Here is a 19,410-nt window from a genome sequence, read left to right as displayed (position 1 = left end):
CTGTGTATTTTTTTTAAATGACAGTGGTGACATGCTATTACACCAACATTAAGTAATTTTCAAGGGAAGATTTGACCCAGCAACAAATAGATCAGCAACAATCATGCTATTAATGCGTCATCTAGAGTGGTTCAATTTGCAGTCAAATAGATAAGTAAGAATGTATGGTTTAGACAGGCTGAGATGGCCCCCGAAGCTAATCACCATAATTAAGCAGGTGGTATTTTCTCTTGCCAATATTTCACCGACACCAGCCACTGAGAGCTCTAGAGCATCGAGGCAACTGAATAATTGATGCCGCTTGTGAGCATTTATAATTTATGCCTTTATCCATCTGAGAAAGATAGCAATGCAGTGTCGTTGAGGAATTTTCTAACATTGGATTTATATGCCCAAATTCAGTTAAAATGTTTTCCAAATTCCATTTATTCTGTTTCAATTTTTCACATTTTTTAATCAATTTTAATGATTTAATTACATTTTAGAAATCAAAAAGCATGTCTAATTAATTGAAATCATGAAACTTTTACAATTTAACTACAATTTATTAAAGGTTTAACAAAAATTACATCTTTAGGGCCCTATGAAATACATTCAATTTTTTTTACCAAATTCATTTTTTTCTGTTTTAAAGTTTTATGGATTCCATTTTAATGGTTTAATTACATTTTAATAATCAAAAAGCATATCTAATTAATTGAATTCATAAAAACATTTTATTTTATTTTATTTTCATTTCAATGAATTTTTTTTTTTTTTTCAGAAATTCTGTTTGAATTGTTATGGCAATATAATGAAGGAATAAAACATTCATTTAATTGATCTTCTAATCATATGAAATTAAACACTTTTTGTGAAACAAAGTGCTGCACAGCAGAGCTTTACTGTTAAATTAAACATGGAAAAAAAATTGTGAATAATCCTTAAAAAGGATTGTGTTAATTACAATGTATTATTAGGTGTTCAAGCACGAAGTGCTGAAAACCTATTGTATCTGTACTGATTTTTAGGTGTTCAAGCACGAAGTGCTGAAAACCTATTGTAATTGCTATTTGAAAAAAAAAAAAAACCTAAAACGCATCGTGCAGCCCAAACCGTAAGGCCTAGAGACTTGAAACCTGGCCAGGTGCTAGGGCCTCAGTTTGGGGAGAACCTATCAGAGTATGACCCCGATTGGCCCATAGGTGGCGCTACAGCAACCAAAAGTACTAAATTGCCCATAACTCATCGACCGTTTGACCTAGAATCTAGATTTGTACACCACTGTGTTCCTTGGCTCAAGACGGACAAGATGTATATCTCGGATTGTCGATTTGAGCAAAAAAAATTTGTTATGGCCAATTTTGTCCAAAACCTACTTTTGCGAACTAGTCCCTGGTTTTTTGCCTGATCGGAACCAGACCAGTCTAGGACAATTCTATGGACTCTCTAGATCAATAATTATCAAAAAAAAGTTGAACTTTGCCCTTTGGTTCACTGTAACAGGGTCATTTAGAAAAGGGGGCGTGTCAAAATACACTCAAAAGCCTATAAATCATAAATAAAAACTCAGAACTTCACAAAAATTGATGAGCACATGTGTCCTAACATGGTGAAGAAGCATGCAGAGTTTCATGGAGATCGGACCATAGGTGGCGCTATAACTGTCAAAAGGTCCCCTATTATTAGGTGTTCAAGCACGAAGTGCTGAAAACCTATTGTAATTGCTATTTGAAAAAAAAAAAAAACCTAAAACGCATCGTGCAGCCCAAACCGTAAGGCCTAGAGACTTGAAACCTGGCCAGGTGCTAGGGCCTCAGTTTGGGGAGAACCTATCAGAGTATGACCCCGATTGGCCCATAGGTGGCGCTACAGCAACCAAAAGTACTAAATTGCCCATAACTCATCGACCGTTTGACCTAGAATCTAGATTTGTACACCACTGTGTTCCTTGGCTCAAGACGGACAAGATGTATATCTCGGATTGTCGATTTGAGCAAAAAAAATTTGTTATGGCCAATTTTGTCCAAAACCTACTTTTGCGAACTAGTCCCTGGTTTTTTGCCTGATCGGAACCAGACCAGTCTAGGACAATTCTATGGACTCTCTAGATCAATAATTATCAAAAAAAAGTTGAACTTTGCCCTTTGGTTCACTGTAACAGGGTCATTTAGAAAAGGGGGCGTGTCAAAATACACTCAAAAGCCTATAAATCATAAATGAAAACTCAGAACTTGACAAAAATTGATGAGCACATGTGTCATAACATGGTGAAGAAGCATGCAGAGTTTCATGGAGATCGGACCATAGGTGGCGCTATAACTGTCAAAAGGTCCCCTATTATTAGGTGTTCAAGCACGAAGTGCTGAAAACCTATTGTAATTGCTATTTGAAAAAAAAAAAAAACCTAAAACGCATCGTGCAGCCCAAACCGTAAGGCCTAGAGACTTGAAACCTGGCCAGGTGCTAGGGCCTCAGTTTGGGGAGAACCTATCAGAGTATGACCCCGATTGGCCCATAGGTGGCGCTACAGCAACCAAAAGTACTAAATTGCCCATAACTCATCGACCGTTTGACCTAGAATCTAGATTTGTACACCACTGTGTTCCTTGGCTCAAGACGGACAAGATGTATATCTCGGATTGTCGATTTGAGCAAAAAAAATTTGTTATGGCCAATTTTGTCCAAAACCTACTTTTGCGAACTAGTCCCTGGTTTTTTGCCTGATCGGAACCAGACCAGTCTAGGACAATTCTATGGACTCTCTAGATCAATAATTATCAAAAAAAAGTTGAACTTTGCCCTTTGGTTCACTGTAACAGGGTCATTTAGAAAAGGGGGCGTGTCAAAATACACTCAAAAGCCTATAAATCATAAATAAAAACTCAGAACTTCACAAAAATTGATGAGCACATGTGTCCTAACATGGTGAAGAAGCATGCAGAGTTTCATGGAGATCGGACCATAGGTGGCGCTATAACTGTCAAAAGGTCCCCTATTATTAGGTGTTCAAGCACGAAGTGCTGAAAACCTATTGTAATTGCTATTTGAAAAAAAAAAAAAACCTAAAACGCATCGTGCAGCCCAAACCGTAAGGCCTAGAGACTTGAAACCTGGCCAGGTGCTAGGGCCTCAGTTTGGGGAGAACCTATCAGAGTATGACCCCGATTGGCCCATAGGTGGCGCTACAGCAACCAAAAGTACTAAATTGCCCATAACTCATCGACCGTTTGACCTAGAATCTAGATTTGTACACCACTGTGTTCCTTGGCTCAAGACGGACAAGATGTATATCTCGGATTGTCGATTTGAGCAAAAAAAATTTGTTATGGCCAATTTTGTCCAAAACCTACTTTTGCGAACTAGTCCCTGGTTTTTTGCCTGATCGGAACCAGACCAGTCTAGGACAATTCTATGGACTCTCTAGATCAATAATTATCAAAAAAAAGTTGAACTTTGCCCTTTGGTTCACTGTAACAGGGTCATTTAGAAAAGGGGGCGTGTCAAAATACACTCAAAAGCCTATAAATCATAAATGAAAACTCAGAACTTGACAAAAATTGATGAGCACATGTGTCATAACATGGTGAAGAAGCATGCAGAGTTTCATGGAGATCGGACCATAGGTGGCGCTATAACTGTTAAAAAGCTTTAAAACCATACATTTCCTATGGTAAATTGCCTGTATTGGCTGTAAATTGTCTTTTCCATCTATGATCGTATACTTTTCATATCATAATGTTTAAAACCAGTGCAGTACAATTCTCTGGACTCTCTAGATCAATAATTATCAGAAAAGGTTGAACTTCTGCATTTTGATTGCTATAAAAGGGTCACTTCAATGTGAAGCCTTGACCGAGTGTGCCCGAAAGCCTATATCTCTTCAATGAATGCTCAGATCTTATTAAAAACAACTCAGAACATGAGACCTATCACTCTAAACAAGCATGAAAAATTTTAGACAGATCGGACAAAATATGCCTCTATAACAATTAAAAAGGTGAAAATGATATGAAGAATGGCATGTTAAGCCAATAAGTGGTATTCTTTTGCCCCCTGCTGTTTAAAATAGTCATTCTGTCATGCTACTAACTAATATTATTCTATAATTCTTATTTAGACTTTATAAAATCACTATTTTAACATTGACACTCACATTTAGTCAAAATTCAGTGTCACATTGACAAATGTGAACCCTGAATGAGACAGTTTAATCTACAATAGAATGTGTGTGTGTGTAGTCCCATGTTTCTGAATAAATTCTGAATAATCTGATTACTAGCTTGCAAAGACATGAAATGCTTATAGACCATTAAAATATCTTTTCATAATGACTTTGTGTGTGTGTGTGTGTGTGTGTGTGTGTGTGTGTGTGTGTGTGTGTGTGTGTGTGTGTGTGTGTGTGTGTGTGTGTGTGTGAGCAAATGTCTACATATGAGTGCAAAAGCACCTGTAAAAACACTTTATTAATAAGTAGAATGGCCAGCAGAGGGCAATAGAAGACCACTTATTGGCTCACTCTCATTTTGACACACTTGATTTTTAACAGTAAATCAAAGCACTAAAGCAAACCAGTTTTTCCATGTTAACTATTATAACACAATCATTTTTTGTCAGAGTTTATCACTTCATTTTTATTGGCACTTCACATCAATGCAGGAATGTGGTAAATCATGGTAAATCAAGATAGAAACATGGTAAATCATAGTAAAAAATACTATTACATGGTGTATCATGGCAAATCATGCTAGCAATGTGATGAATCATGGTAAATCATGCTACAATCCTGGTAAATCATTCTAGAATGTGGTATATCATGGTAAATCATCCTATAACATGGTAAATCATGGTAAACTGTGGTAAATCATGCTAGATTCATGGTAAATCATACTGGAACATGGTAGATCATGAAAAATCACACTAAATTTGGTATATCATGGTAAATCATGCTAAAACATGGTCTATTCCATCTATGATGTCAATGGTTAAATGCTTGCTATATAAAACTTAATGTCTTTTGATGCTTTTGTGCTTAACGGCCTTAAAAGGCCTTAACTGCTTGAACACCGCTAAATGCTGCTTGCAGCTTTAATTATTATTTTTATTATTATTCTTCCGCCGTAAAACGCATCGTGCAGCCCAAACCGTAAATGCTAGAGACTTGAAACTTTGTCAGATGGTAGTACAAAAATCGAGGAGAGCTTATCAAATTATGAGCCCGATTGGCCCATAGGTGGCGCTATAGCAACCAATTGCGCAAAACTGCTCATAACTCCTAGACCGTAAGTTGTAGACTCAAGTGTCTTATATCATTGGAAAGCTGGACTCCTGACTTAAAAAACGTATATCTCCGATTTCATTTGCGTCATGATAGATTTTCCGCCATTTTGAATTTTGTCAAAAAACGACTTTTGCAAACTAGTCCCTGATTTTTCGCCCGATCGGAACCAAACCAGTGCACAAATGTTCTGTGGAGTCTGAACATAAATTATAATCGAAAAAAAGTTGAAATTTCGATTTCCGGTTGCTAGGGGGCGCAAAAAGAACGTTGTGGGAGGAGCCTATTTTTCTAAAATGGCTATAACTCCAGAAGTAAATTAGATAGGCTCACCAAACTTGGTACACGTGTGCATGACTTTAATTTGAGGTCACAGTAAAAAAATCGCGATGATCAAACACTAGGTGGCGCTATAACATGAAAAAAACATATAAAGGACTGACCATTAGTCCGATTGACTTGAAAATTGGTATGCAGTGTCTTGGTCCAAGGCCCCATGTATGTCTATGAGGACATTGACGTATCTCAAAAAACATGGCCGCCATCGACCAATGAAGTTTGAGCCCCTATGAGACGAGGTTAACGGAGGCCAATCGGAACGAAACTCGATGGACATGTTCGACTCATGGCCTAAGAGGTCTGTAAGAGTTTTGAAAGAAATCGGCCACTAGTTGGCGCTAACGAGTTTTATGGCTCTGTAATCACGTGGTGTTGCACACATCCCCAAAATATGCATACCATTTGATAGATCTCCTCATGGTGAACAACTTTGCCTCTAGAACCATTGCTGTCAATCAAATCGTTCATTAAATATTCACGAATATGTTAAAAACCTACTTTTGCGAACTAGTCCCTGGTTTTTCGCCCGATCAAAACCAGACCAGTCTAGGACAATTCTCTGGACTCTCTAGATCAATAATTATCAAAAAAAAGTTGAACTTTGCCCTTTGGTTCACTGTAACAGGGTCATTTAGAAGAGGGGCGTGTCAAAATACACTCAAAAGCCTATAAATCGTAAATGAAAACGCAGAACTTGACAAAAATTGATGAGAATATGTGTCATACCATGGTGAGGAAGCATGCAAAGTTTCATGGAGATCGGACCATAGGTGGCGCTATAACTGTTAAAAAGCTTTAAAACCATATATTTCCTATGGTAAATTGCCTGTATTGGCTGTAAATGGTCGTTTCCATCTATGATCGTATACTTTTCATATCATAATGTTTAAAACCAGTGCAGTACAATTCTCGGGACTCTCTAGATCAATAATGATCAGAAAAGGTATAACATCTTAATTTGGATGGCTATAATAGGGTCACTTCAATATGTAGCCTTGACCAAATGTCCCCAAAAACCTATATCTCTTCAATGAATGCTCAGATCTTCTTAAAAAAAGGTCAGGACATATCACTCTAAACAAGCTTGACAAATTTTAGACAGATCGGACAAAATTTGCCTCTATAACAGTTAAAAAGGTGAAAATGATATGAATATAGTGGCATATTAAGCCAATAAGTGGTGTTTTACTGCCCCCTGCTGTTTAAAATAGTAATTTTGTCATAATGCTGACTATCATTGTTCTATAATTCATTTTTAGAATTAACATAATCACTATTTTAACATTTACAATCAGATTTAGTAAAAATTTATTGTCACATTGACAAATGTGAACCCTGAATGAGACAGTTTAATCTACAATAGAATGTGTGTGTGTGTGTGTGTAGTCCCATGTTTCTGAATAAATTCTGAATAATCTGATTAATAGCTTGCAAAGACATTAAATGCTTATAGACCATTAAAATATATTTTCATAATGACTTTGTGTGTGTGTGTGTGTGAGCAAATGTCTACATATGAGTGCAAAAGCACCTGTGAAAACACTTTATTAATAAGTAGAATGGCCAGCAGAGGGCAGTAGAAGACCACTTATTGGCTCACTCTCATTTTGACACACTTGATTTTCAACAGTAAATCAAAGCACTAAAGCAAACCAGTTTTTCCATGTTAACTATTATAACACAATCATTTTTTGTCAGAGTTTATCACTTCATTTTTATTGGCACTTCACATCAATGCAGCAATGTGGTAAATCATGGTAAATCACGATAGAAACATGGTAAATCATAGTAAAAAATACTATTACATGGTGTATCATGGCAAATCATGCTAGCAATGTGATGAATCATGGTAAATCATGCTACAATCCTGGTAAATCATTCTAGAATGTGGTATATCATGGTAAATCATCCTATAACATGGTAAATCATGGTAAACTATGTTAAATCATGCTAGATTCATGGTAAATCATACTGGAACATGGTAGATCATGAAAAATCACACTAAATTTGGTATATCATGGTAAATCATGCTAAAACATGGTCTATTCCATCTATGATGTCAATGGTTAAATGCTTGCTACATAAAACTTAATGTCTTTTGATGCTTTTGTGCTTAACGGCCTTAAAGGCCTTAACTGCTTGAACACCGCTAAATGCTGCTTGCAGCTTTAATTATTATTATTACTGTTAGTGTTATTTTTAATTTGAGACATAGCTAAATTCTACTGTACAACAGTAATATATTTCTGTCACAATATCTTTAACGATAACCGAACTTTTATTTTGACGGGGCGCCTTGAAGATCTTTTAGTTTCTGTGTGACGTTATGATATAACGTTACTTTTTCTCATATTAAACTGTAATGCTCATGAAGTGACTGAGCACCTCTGGGGAGGAAGTTCATGCATTCATGTCCTTATATAGTGAGGCAGCAGAGGCTGAAAACACTGCGCGCGTCACACGTGCTTCATTGTGTGTGTGGTAAATGAAACCTCGCGTCTGCGCCATTCATGCTTCATTCATGCTCAAAGCATCACCTGCTTTTTATTTATTCATTCAAAAAGTTGAAAATTCTGTGAAATTCCGTTTTTATGACTGGATTCCGCGAAATCATAGGGCCATGTTTATCCCACACGTTTTGTTAATGGCAGCTTTTATTGCCTCCACGGCCAACCTATTTATCAAAGGGTTGTAGCAACATCTCGTACTACAGTAGTAAAATGCAGATTCAGATGAGCTATATGAAGTCAGATTCCTATGGGTGTTATTCATTGTAGCACAGTCAAGTTGTTTTCCATCCTGATTTCCATTATGCTTTTAACTAAATTAAATGAGATGTTTCCTTAAATGAAAGCAGGGGAAACTAAACCAGAGGAGTTAACAAGTGTTTCCGTAAGCCATTGTTAGGCTATCTATCGATCCTTTAGGGTGCTATCATGTTGACTGTTCCTCCAGGATCTTATTAATTTCTTCAGTGTAGCCGACTGTAAAACCATCACTCATAGATGGTCTCTAAACTCTGTGTGGATGATTTGACATTTCTCACTGACAGTGCTGATTAACATATCGTTGTTGAATATGTCTCTCATTTCATGATTAATGTTCTTTAAACAGAGGGTGGGTGTGATTGGAAAGAAGTTGTTTTTGGAAAATTTCCAGCCCAACTGATTCAAACAGTGTAAAAATGGCAATTTGTTTAAGGCGATTAAAACTCAAGGCAGCTTTTCTACTATATTAGGGCCTAATGCGCTGTACTAGGGGTTTCTCCAAAAGTGACCCATAAGCAAACATGCTCAGAATATAATAAATATTGCAAATAAGGATTACTTTATTGCTCCCAAATAGCTCTCCTGTCTCTACTGTCAGGAATGGCTATCCTATATCTTTAAGAGGTCTTGGAAAAAACAAACTGATGATGAGATTGCTTGGTTTCGGCTCCCCTGCAGTGCCTATATCCGAAAGCCTTCTTTAAACCTTCACTTCGATAAGCTCCTCTCATGCTGTCAACCTTAACAAGTGACATGTTGATCAGCTTGAGGAAGATAATGAACTGACAAAGCCTAGCTGTACCTTTTCCAACCAGAGGCCCTTCCTAACTCATACATTTTACCTCTGATCAGAAGTTTGACCTTTTCCAAATGATATTCCCAATTTCCAATTCATCACTTCGTCCGCCTGAATTACCCAGGGCTGTGCTACACGAGAGCCTCATTACTGTAGAAATATATAGAAGGATCCGCTCAGTCAAGCACCGGGAGTTCGGTCCGAAAATGAATCGTATAATAATTTGATTGACCAAGGAAATGCCATAAGGAAACGCCATGGTGACAGTATTCCCATGAGACCAGAGATGCTAAAAGAGATAAGCATGACTAGATGCCATTTTCCAGTGTGCAAAAGAGCACTAAATCTACAAAGGTCAGGACTGAGTGACGGAGATATTAAATAGAGATCTGAGGCATGCTGGGAAATATTATTCACGGTGAGTCAGTGTCTTCAGCTATAGAGCAAGATCTGCTTATTAATGAACCGACTTTTTATTTGACGTATGCGTGATAAATGCTGAATTTTTTAAGGGTGTGCCACTTCGTGATTAATTAACCATATGGTATTTCATGCAAACACTTACTGTTTTATACAGCTTTTCAGCCCATATGGATGCCTGTTGGAGGAGGCTTTTCAGAATTGCACAGAAGCATCGGGTGAATTTGGTTTCGAGGTGGTTCTTCTCAACTGGTGATTCATGTATGTTCTGATAAGGTCAAAACAAAGCTAAACGTAAGTGATTAAATGCAACAAACCATATAATTGTGCATTTAAGAGAGGAGAGAACGCTTCCTATATGGTTGTCGATGTCAAAGGCTGTTTGTCCAGCCTGATCTCATAAGAGTAAATGATTTTTGTATGTTTGGAAATGAGCTGAAATGTACAATATGCGCTTACTAACAGCATCTAAAACATATTTGAATATATTTGTATACCCTAATTTCCTATATATGTATGTGTCTGAAAACAAAGTATATATATACTGAATATTTATATATATATATATATATATATATATATATATAAATGTATAATGAACTAGTCACAATATACTATTATAGATATTTATACATTTTTTATTTTTGGGAAATGTCTGATAAAATCTAGGCTTGTTGACCAAGTAATCCATTTGTGAATGGAAGTCACTAGAGGCATTGTCATTGATGGCAGAACAGATTGTCACACTGTCAGACTGAGGGAAGTTTGGCCAATGCACCAGCAGATTTCTCAATTAGCTCACGGCCTTCAAAAATGGGTAGATTGAGTTTCTAAACGCCTCTGTGAGCACCAGCGATGCTGCAGTTTTGTGAATGGGCTTGTCATTCAGTATGGCTAAAGAGTCAGTCATTGTGCGTCATCAAAAAGCAAGTACAACATTTGGGATCCAGTGATTTAAGAAATAAGCTGTAGCTTCTTGATGCCTTAGAACACATCGCAACTCTCAATATACAATGACAAAATGCAGTATATATTTAGAACAATGCTTCTCGACCTAATTATTCGGGCAAATATTCACTGAAATTTGAATGGCTAGACTGTAGCACTATTTGCCTGGCTAGAATGTGTCCCAATCTGTTTTGTTCAATAATTACGCAGCGTTTTCTGTCATTCTGTTCTCACAGCTCAGCCATTTGCTGCCCTGCTCAGCTGACAGTAACAGATGTGAAAATTACATTGACTATCAGTGTAAACAACAGCTGATACCAGTTGAGAAGCCGTTAGATATGGAAGAAGGATAGTTGTTTTAATTGAGTTTGTCCACAAACCTCTTCTGATTCGCCCGATGCCACCGGCACCTGATGCAAATAGAATATCCCTTGCATTTTGCTCATTCATTGACGCTTGGAACCACAGTATTTAGATGTTATCATTTATATAAGTCATTCACTCTATGACAGCAAACAATGCAATAAAATAATTGCTTTTGATATACTTAATTTAAAGGACTACAATAAACACACCTTGCAAATGGCTATTTATCAGAGAAATGCTACTTCTGACCTTTGCTTAAACCAGTCAAACATAATTATGCAAACGTGTGTTTATACGCACATGGCTTGCAGCAATGCATAGGAATAGTCACATTAATTTCATACAAAGCTGCCGCCTATGATTAGGTGCCCTTCACCTAGAACGTATGTTTAATAAATCTTATTTTAAATTACTTCTGACATGCACATGTTAGGAGAAGCAACAGCTGTAACCTTTGGTTCTCTCCTCAAGAACTCCTTGGAGGTTTGGAAACAAAGAAAAGAGATTCATCACAATCCTCTTTCTGTCCCCTGTTTCAGCATGGAATATTAAATAAATCTTTCGTTGGAGAAATCAGTAGGGTGACTTGAACCATTTCAATGACATTTACAAATAATTCAGCAATGCCAAGGTTTATAGGATCAAATCCGGCATATAAACAAGATTTTTTCATTGCTGACAAATGTTTTTCTTTATTGTAGATATTATAGTTTTACAGCTGTTGGTTCAGCTGTGTAAAATAACAGCCTTGAAAATGTCTTTGTGTCATTCAGTGTCAGTCAGAAAATCTCAGCAATATTTTGAGTCTTCATTACTTTGTGTACACCCGTCCATCCGCGCTTGTCACATTCGATGCCTTGTGAGTTAGGTTCTTCTCTGTTGAGTAATGCTTTAAGTTATTGGCCCTGACAGAATTTGTATACATATATTTAAGCATATCTCTGGTTGAAAACATCAACATGTGCAGCAAATATATCAGCGTCGCAGATCTTGTGGGCCTTTTTTATGTAAATGTTTACTTCTTCATATTCGTTTTTTTCTTTTTGATGAGAAAAGGCATGCAATACTTTGTACATTTTCTTTGGCTTTTTTATTACTATTACCTTTTTTCAATATTTATTTGGGTATTTATTTAAATACTTGACACTGCTGTTAGATTCTTGAAAAAAAAATGAAAGCACTGTTTGCTGCTTCAGTCTTTATTTAATTTGCTACTACATTGAAGAAAAATGTGAAGACTAAATTCCATTGTTTTAACTGAATTTGTTAGTATTTATGTTAATATGTAACTTTAAATAAAGGGCTGTGGTCAGGAGCATATTCGTTTCTGCTGTGGTACTATCAAGAATCATACAATTCTACTGGTTTTGGTGGCAACTTGAAATTTTGGTACGGTGCCAATCCTGTTTTGGTCTACACTACAGCTCTGTTTCTTGTGCAGGTGTGTGTGTGAGTGAGTGTGTGGCCCTTATGAAAGTCATGCTCCCTCTGCAGGTGTGGGTATTTCCCATACAATGCAATTTTTAGAAAGATAAAGATAAATCACAAGATGGTGAGAAAAGAGCAGATTCATATTTTCTGTGAAAAATTAAATTTTTAAACTAAAGAATTTCCTACTAACTAAGAGGCAGTCATTTGGTTATCATTTTTAGAGATTACATTTGCTTTTCTGCAACACTGTGTAGGCAGTGCTTGTAGAGATGTCTTGGCAAATAAAACTGAAACCTTGGAATTTAAAAGATGGATTTCACATGGTTAATGCCATAAATTTGCCTTTTGATTACCTAAATAGTGTGAATCTTTAAAGATTTCTTAGTTTTATGTCATAACAATTATTTGCTTTAATTTTTTTTAAATCCTAAATCTTTCAGGTTTAAATCCCAGATTTTTCAATTTCAAATTTTTCAAATTTTTCAATTTGGATCCCACTATAAACATTATATCTGCATCCATGTAAAAAGTAAATATTTCACCGCTATGCAAATTGGTGATGCGCTGCTGTTGGTGTCAATCAGATGCTCATGAAGTTGAACCAATGAACTAAATGTGCAACAGACAGCAACATCATATTCACTCACTGAATGCCAGCATTGCGTGACCATGCAAAGGAATTAAGAGCTGCTTTTCAGCCTGTCGCTATTCCTCTGACCTGCAAAATTCGTGTATGAAGAGAAAGCCCCTTTGCTACCTAGAGGCATTACTAGCATGCATATTCTACATCTATATATAGCTATTCATTAAGGTGCTATATTATGTACATTCAATTTTAAGAGGTGACAAATTTAAATTCATTAATTATTTCATCAATAATTAAATATGTAATTTGAAATTTATTTTTTATTGTTGTGCTTATTTAAGGCAAATCTGTCAAAACTAGGAATTTATGGGCAACAATCAGCATTATGTAATTATATGAATTCCTAATTCCAATGTCCACCTGAAACCAAATGTAAAATCATGAGTTGCACAGTGAGTTAATTGCAGCTCTCTCTGTGTGTGTAGATAAGCAGGTTTCTAATATTTAATAAAATAGTATTTAAAACATGCTGAATTGAATCACAAATTATATAGTTCATGCTTATTTTTTAGATATTCTCTATAAAAAAAATAGTACTAGCCTATATCAAGGTGGACGATGACTGACTTGCAGTCTGTTTGGGTCTGAAAAAGAGCCTCTCGTTCTGTCATTGTTTAGACTCATATTTTGTTGTCCTCAACGCAGATGAATTTATGATCCCTTTTAATGGAGCCCCACCGCTGGTATTATGTCTGCCGAGAGTGGGCTTAAAAGCCAGAGTATGTTCACAATAGCCAAGTTAATAAACTTGTATAAATTACATTCTTGGTGGTGCAAGCCATCCATTATGCTATGCCTGACATTAGCTTAATGTATTCCGAGCATCACCAGCGATCCATTTTATGGTGATTGCTTAAGTTTCACATCACGCATGATTTGTGTGTCTGTTGTTCGGTGTAATCCGTGTATGAATTCTCAACACGATTCAGTTGGGGAGATCCTTAAGGGGTTAGTTCACCCTTTTTCCTTTTTCTGTCATAATTTACTCACCCTCATGTCCTCAGAACTCAGATGATGACATTTTGAAGGACTTTTGCAATATTTTGAATTATTCAAAGCACCATAAAAGTATCTAAAAAGTAATCCATATGATTTGTTGTATTGCAAGCCTTGTTGTGTGACAAACATGTTGAAACTGAAGCTGATAATCTGATTTCTTCCACTTTAGTGGACCATTGTGACCGGTTCAGTGAGTCACATGAGCTGAGGTCAAGAATCAAAATAGTGCGTGAATCATTGAGAGGGTTTTGAGAAACGAATCATTTGAATCAATGAAGAGATCCAACTTGAAATACTGACGTGTTTATGAGTCAGAGTCAGACACATAAACTGGAAAAAAAAGACACAGTGTCTCCACTTCCACTGTAGAAAAATGAAGTCAAAATATCCCAGAAATGGTTGTTGCGATCACGTCATTTGGAGCCTTACACACTCCATTTTTATAACATTAAATAACTACCTAAAACCAAACTTAATGAAAAAAAGAACACTTTAACATACATCAGCATAATAAGACCTTCCTAAAATGACAGAAATCATCTTTAGTAACAACTTTGGGATTTTTTAGTTTGGCTTGCATCTCATTCAATTACATAGAGGGGGTGGGGTTTATAACCTATACTGCAGCCAGCCACCAGGGGCTGATCGAAATGTTTCGTCAGATATCTTTCATGATCTCAAATGAAGAAAGAAATATCATATCAGCCACTTTAATGGTACTTTTATGGTGCTTTTTGTATTTTTGGAGGTTTTCTAGCCAGTACATTATTCAGAAATGCACTTTTTGTGTTCCACATAAAAAGTAAACCCGTAATAGCTGGAAGAGACATGAGGATGAGTAAATAAAGCAGAACATTTTACTTGAGATGAGCTATTCCTTTAAGAGACTCTTGTCTCTTTGGGGTTCCTGTAAACTAGTCTGTGAAAGTGTGGTAGTTGTTGACCAGTTTGTTGTTGCTTTCCACACACACTCATTTCTGAACGAACTGTCCTCATTCCTGCGGTCTTGAGTGTACCACCTGTGGCTGTGTAAGAGAGAGCTTGGTAGGGGATGTAGTCTGGGATGATGGAGCGTGTTATAATCTGTCAGAGGTGAGCTCAGAAGCAGCAGGGGTTTGGGGAAACTGTGTACTTCAGTGCCTGATTCTGAATAGGATATATGTTTCTGTCTCCTCCTACAGATTCCCCAGGTGAGTTATGCCTCCACGGCTCCTGAGCTGAGCGACAACACCCGTTATGACTTCTTCTCCCGCGTGGTACCGCCGGACACCTACCAGGCTCAGGCTATGGTGGATATTGTCAGGGCCATGCGCTGGAATTACGTCTCCACGGTGGCGTCGGAGGGGAATTACGGAGAGAGCGGCGTGGATGCCTTCATCCAAAAATCTCGGGAAGAGGGTAAGAGAGTGTTTGCATTCAATTTGGGAATCTTTTTGAAAGTTGTTTACCTTAGCCTCGAATTTTGTCTTGCAGCATGGACTTTATTGTAGCTTATTATGAGCAAGAACCGCCCACTCAGACAGGAAGAGACCGTCCGATAGGGGTGTAACAATATTTATCGTGCCACAATATATCGCAATACAAAAATGCAACAATACGTATCGTGGATAGTGACAATACTGTATGTATCGTGGATAGTTCCCCCAAAATAAAAATTACTGTGTGAGATTTTTTTTTTTGTTTTTTTCAGAGTTTTAGTGTCAGTACTACATTAATCTACTATACATAATGTTGATTATAATGTATAATAATGCAATGGGGAAATATTTGTGGGTAAGGATAATGCCAAATGTCTTGTTACCAGTAAAAAGTGGCCTACATTAATTTAAATATATCTAGTCAGTGACAGAGTGCAGCATATTCGTCTAAAATAATTCTGTATTTTCAGCTTCAGAATCATGAATATTTTTATTCTGGTGTCTCTATTGTCCTTGGGCAACAAGCACCAAATCCAAACCTATTCATTTTCATTGTGGGTTTAAATGAATAGGTTTGGACTTGGTGCTTGTTACCCAAGGACAATAGAGACACCAGAATTTTAATCAACAGTACATTTACTGCATTACTGCATTACAACAGTACATGTACTGCATTTTAATCAACAGTACATTTTTTGTTAACCTTTTATCTGATGTCTTGGAGTATCGCAATAATATCGTATCGTGAGTTCAGTATCGTGATATGTATCGTATAGTGACATGAGGGTATCGTTACAACCCCTACCGTCCGACTGATACAAAACGACCAACCACAATATTTGCACTGGTATTCCCTTGTGGAAAAGAGGTGTGAATAACTGTATTCAATGTACAGTGTACTTAAGTTCTTAAAAGTGTTTTTTAATGTACTTCCATATAATACGATATTAATGAAATGAAAGGCCACTTATGGGTACTTAACACTTTCTTAAAGCGGTCATGACATGTGAAACCAAATTTGCCTTGGTCTTTTGGTATATAAGAGGTCTTTGTACCATTAAAACTTCCTGCAAGTTTCATAGCTTAAGACGCCCTCCCCATTATACGAACAATTTATTTAATCAAGCTCTAAATACAGCTCGTGGTTCATCCATGGTATGAAGTGACGTCATGGTACGAAGTGACGTACCAGTCGTTTGCATATGACCGCCTCCAGCGCAAGACAACTACGCCTCATTTCGCATCATCGCACAAGTGTGACCACTTCAAGGCATAAAGCTTCCTCGTGGATGGAGCTCTGGAGTTAAGAATGGTCTCAACAACCTCGGTTGAGAGACCGGAGTCTATGAGCTGGGCCCCCTCAGAGGCCAAGCCCACAGTTTCCACAATTCTGGGCGGGGGTGAAGTATCGTGCCGCCCGCCTGGAAGAGTAGATCCCTCCTGACCGGGAGCTCCAAAGGAGAACCGTCCAGGAGAGAAATCAGGTCCGCAAACCATACTCGGGCCGGCCAGAACGGGGCTACTAGTAGTAGACTGACCCCGTCCCGGCGGACCCTCTCCAGAACTCCTGGTAACAGAGCAATCGGGGGAAAGGCGTACAGACGTGACCTCGGCCACGGCTGCACCATAGCATCCAACCCCAGGGGGGCTGGATGAGTGATGGAGAACCACCGATGACAATGCGTGGTCTCCTTGGAAGCGAATAGGTCCACCTCGGCGCGACCGAAACTCAACCAAAGGAGCTCCACCACCTCGGGGTGGAGTCTCCATTCCCCTGGCCTCGGCCCCTGCCTCGACAGGGAGTCTGCTACCACATTCAAATACCCAGGAAGATACATTGCTCTCAGAGATAGTAGCTTCCCTTGGGACCACAGGAGGATCTGACGGGCCAACTTGTAAAGCCGGCGAGACCGCAGGCCCCCCTGATGATTTATATAAGAGACCACCGACGTGTTGTCTGATTGAACTAACACATGATGGCCTCTCAGGTCTGTTAGGAAGTATTTCAGAGCCTGAAACACAGCCAAAATCTCTAGACAATTTATGTGCCACGATAGATGATGATCCTGCCACAGACCTTGGGCTGGGCGACCACTCATGACCGCCCCCCACCCTGTGAGGGAAGCATCCGTCGTTAGCGTTATGCGACGACAAAGAGCCCCCAGCACACGACCTTTGGATAGGAACCAAGTTTCTCTCCACATGACCAGAGCACGAAGGCAGCGCCGCGTGACTTTGAACGTGCGGAGTGGATTTCCCCTCGGGGAGAATCCCTTGGTCCTGAGCCACCACTGTAGCGGTCTCATGTACAACAGGCCGCAAGGTATAACGTTGGACGCTGCTGCCATCAGACCCAACAGTCTCTGAAACTGCTTCACAGTGAGTAGCTGGCCTAGCTTCACTTGTTTCACAGCTGAGAGAATCGAAGCGATGCGGGTCGGAGAGAGTCGCGCCCGCATCGAGACCGAATCCCAAACGACACCCAGAAAAGTGGTCTTCTGGGAAGGAGATAATACACTTTTCTTTGCGTTCAGCCTCAACCCCAACTTTCTGATATGAGCGAGGACGACATCTCGATGCCGAATTGCCATCTGCTCCGTCTGAGCTAAAATCAACCAATCGTCGATGTAATTGAGAATACGAATGCCCTGAAGCCTCAGAGGCACTAGTGCTGCATCCATGCATTTCGTGAAAGTGCGGGGAGATAAAGCTAGGCCAAACGGAAGAACCCTGTACTGGTACGCCTCGCCCCCGAAGGCGAACCTCAGGAACTTCCTGTGTTGTGGAAGGATGGAAACGTGGAAGTACGCGTCCTTCAGATCTATCGTGACAAACCAGTCCTCGGATCTGATTTGAGACACGATCTGCTTGATAGTGAGCATCTTGAATTTTAGCTTCCCTACCGAGCGATTCAATATGCGCAGGTCTAAAATTGGACGCAACCCCCCATCCTTCTTTGGAACGATGAAATATCGGCTGTAATAACCTGACTCCAAACTGGGAGGAGGAACCCGTTCTATAGCCTCCTTTTGAAGGAGTGTTTTCACCTCTTGTTCCAATACCAGAGCCTGCTCAGCGGCCCACCACTGTGTGCAGAACCCCTCTGAATTTTGGTGGACGACACCTGAACTGGATAGCATAACTCTTTTCTACTGTCTGCAGGACCCAATGAGATATTTTTGGAAGGCTTTTCCACTCTGCCAGAAATTCTACTAAGGGTACCAGTCTCTCGAGACTGGCCTCTGGTGTAACTTGAGCAGCAAACGCAGCGCCCTGTAACGGCGCACCGGCAGGGAACAACTGGTTTGACCGCTCTGAGACCCTCCTCAGAGGGAGCGAGCGTCCCTCGGGAGAGCGCTCGCTGGGATCGTCTGTGCCCCGGCATAAAGGCGGGGTTGGCAGAACGAGCCCCTGAGGGCACCGAGGAGGAATGGGCACCGTAAAAAGAGGTGAACACCTTTCCGCCTCGGTGGGGACCACCCTCAGTATCCTGAACGCCTTGGCGTCAGGACTTCTTCTTAGCCGAGGCCTTCTTAGCCAATATAACTGTCCTCAGATCAGTTCTATTGCTAGAAGGCTTCGGCTGAGAGTGTCGCGGCTGAGCCCACTGTCCAGCAGGGGGAGCACGAGACGCGACACTCTGCCTCTGCTGCGCTCTATGTGATGAGCTCATAGACGGCCGGGGCTGCTCCCGCCCAGCAGCCCCAGGGACGTGAACTTTCAGGGGAAGAAACTTTTTAAAAGCTGCAGTTTGTTTCTTTTCTTCCTGGAATTTATCGATAACTGAATTTACAGCATCACCAAACAAACCCAGGGGAGAGAGAGGAGCATCTAAAAGAAAAGCTTTTTCTTTCTCTTTAATATTGGTTTGATTTAACCACAAATGTCTTTCTGCGGCCACCAGAGCTGCCATAGAACGACCCACTAGCTTGGCCGATTCTCTGGTGGCACGCAGGGATAAATCAGCAGCCTGACGCAGTTCGCGAACTACGTCAGTACTGACCTCCTCACTCTCACTCACG

The 19,410-nt window shown here is 39.2% G+C and overlaps 1 protein-coding gene across 2 annotated transcripts in view; it reads left to right on the top strand.

Moving 5' to 3' along the window:
- Nucleotides 1-19,410, top strand: part of grm4 (glutamate receptor, metabotropic 4) — a 135,327-nt gene that overhangs the window by 48,118 nt on the left and 67,799 nt on the right. For both annotated transcript variants that reach the window (XM_056270561.1, XM_056270562.1), the window contains exon 2: nt 15,152-15,368. In XM_056270561.1, coding sequence (XP_056126536.1) covers nt 15,152-15,368 — 217 coding nt within the window. The remainder of the gene's footprint in view (nt 1-15,151; nt 15,369-19,410) is intronic.

This window comes from Rhinichthys klamathensis, unplaced genomic scaffold (assembly GCF_029890125.1).
Source record: "Rhinichthys klamathensis goyatoka isolate OS25496 unplaced genomic scaffold, OSU_Roscu_1.1 h1tg000303l_1, whole genome shotgun sequence".
In the NCBI taxonomy this organism is placed as follows: domain Eukaryota; kingdom Metazoa; phylum Chordata; class Actinopteri; order Cypriniformes; family Leuciscidae; genus Rhinichthys; species Rhinichthys klamathensis.
The sequence above is the reverse complement of the archived record's forward strand: the minus strand, read 5'-3'. Positions and strand labels throughout refer to the sequence as shown.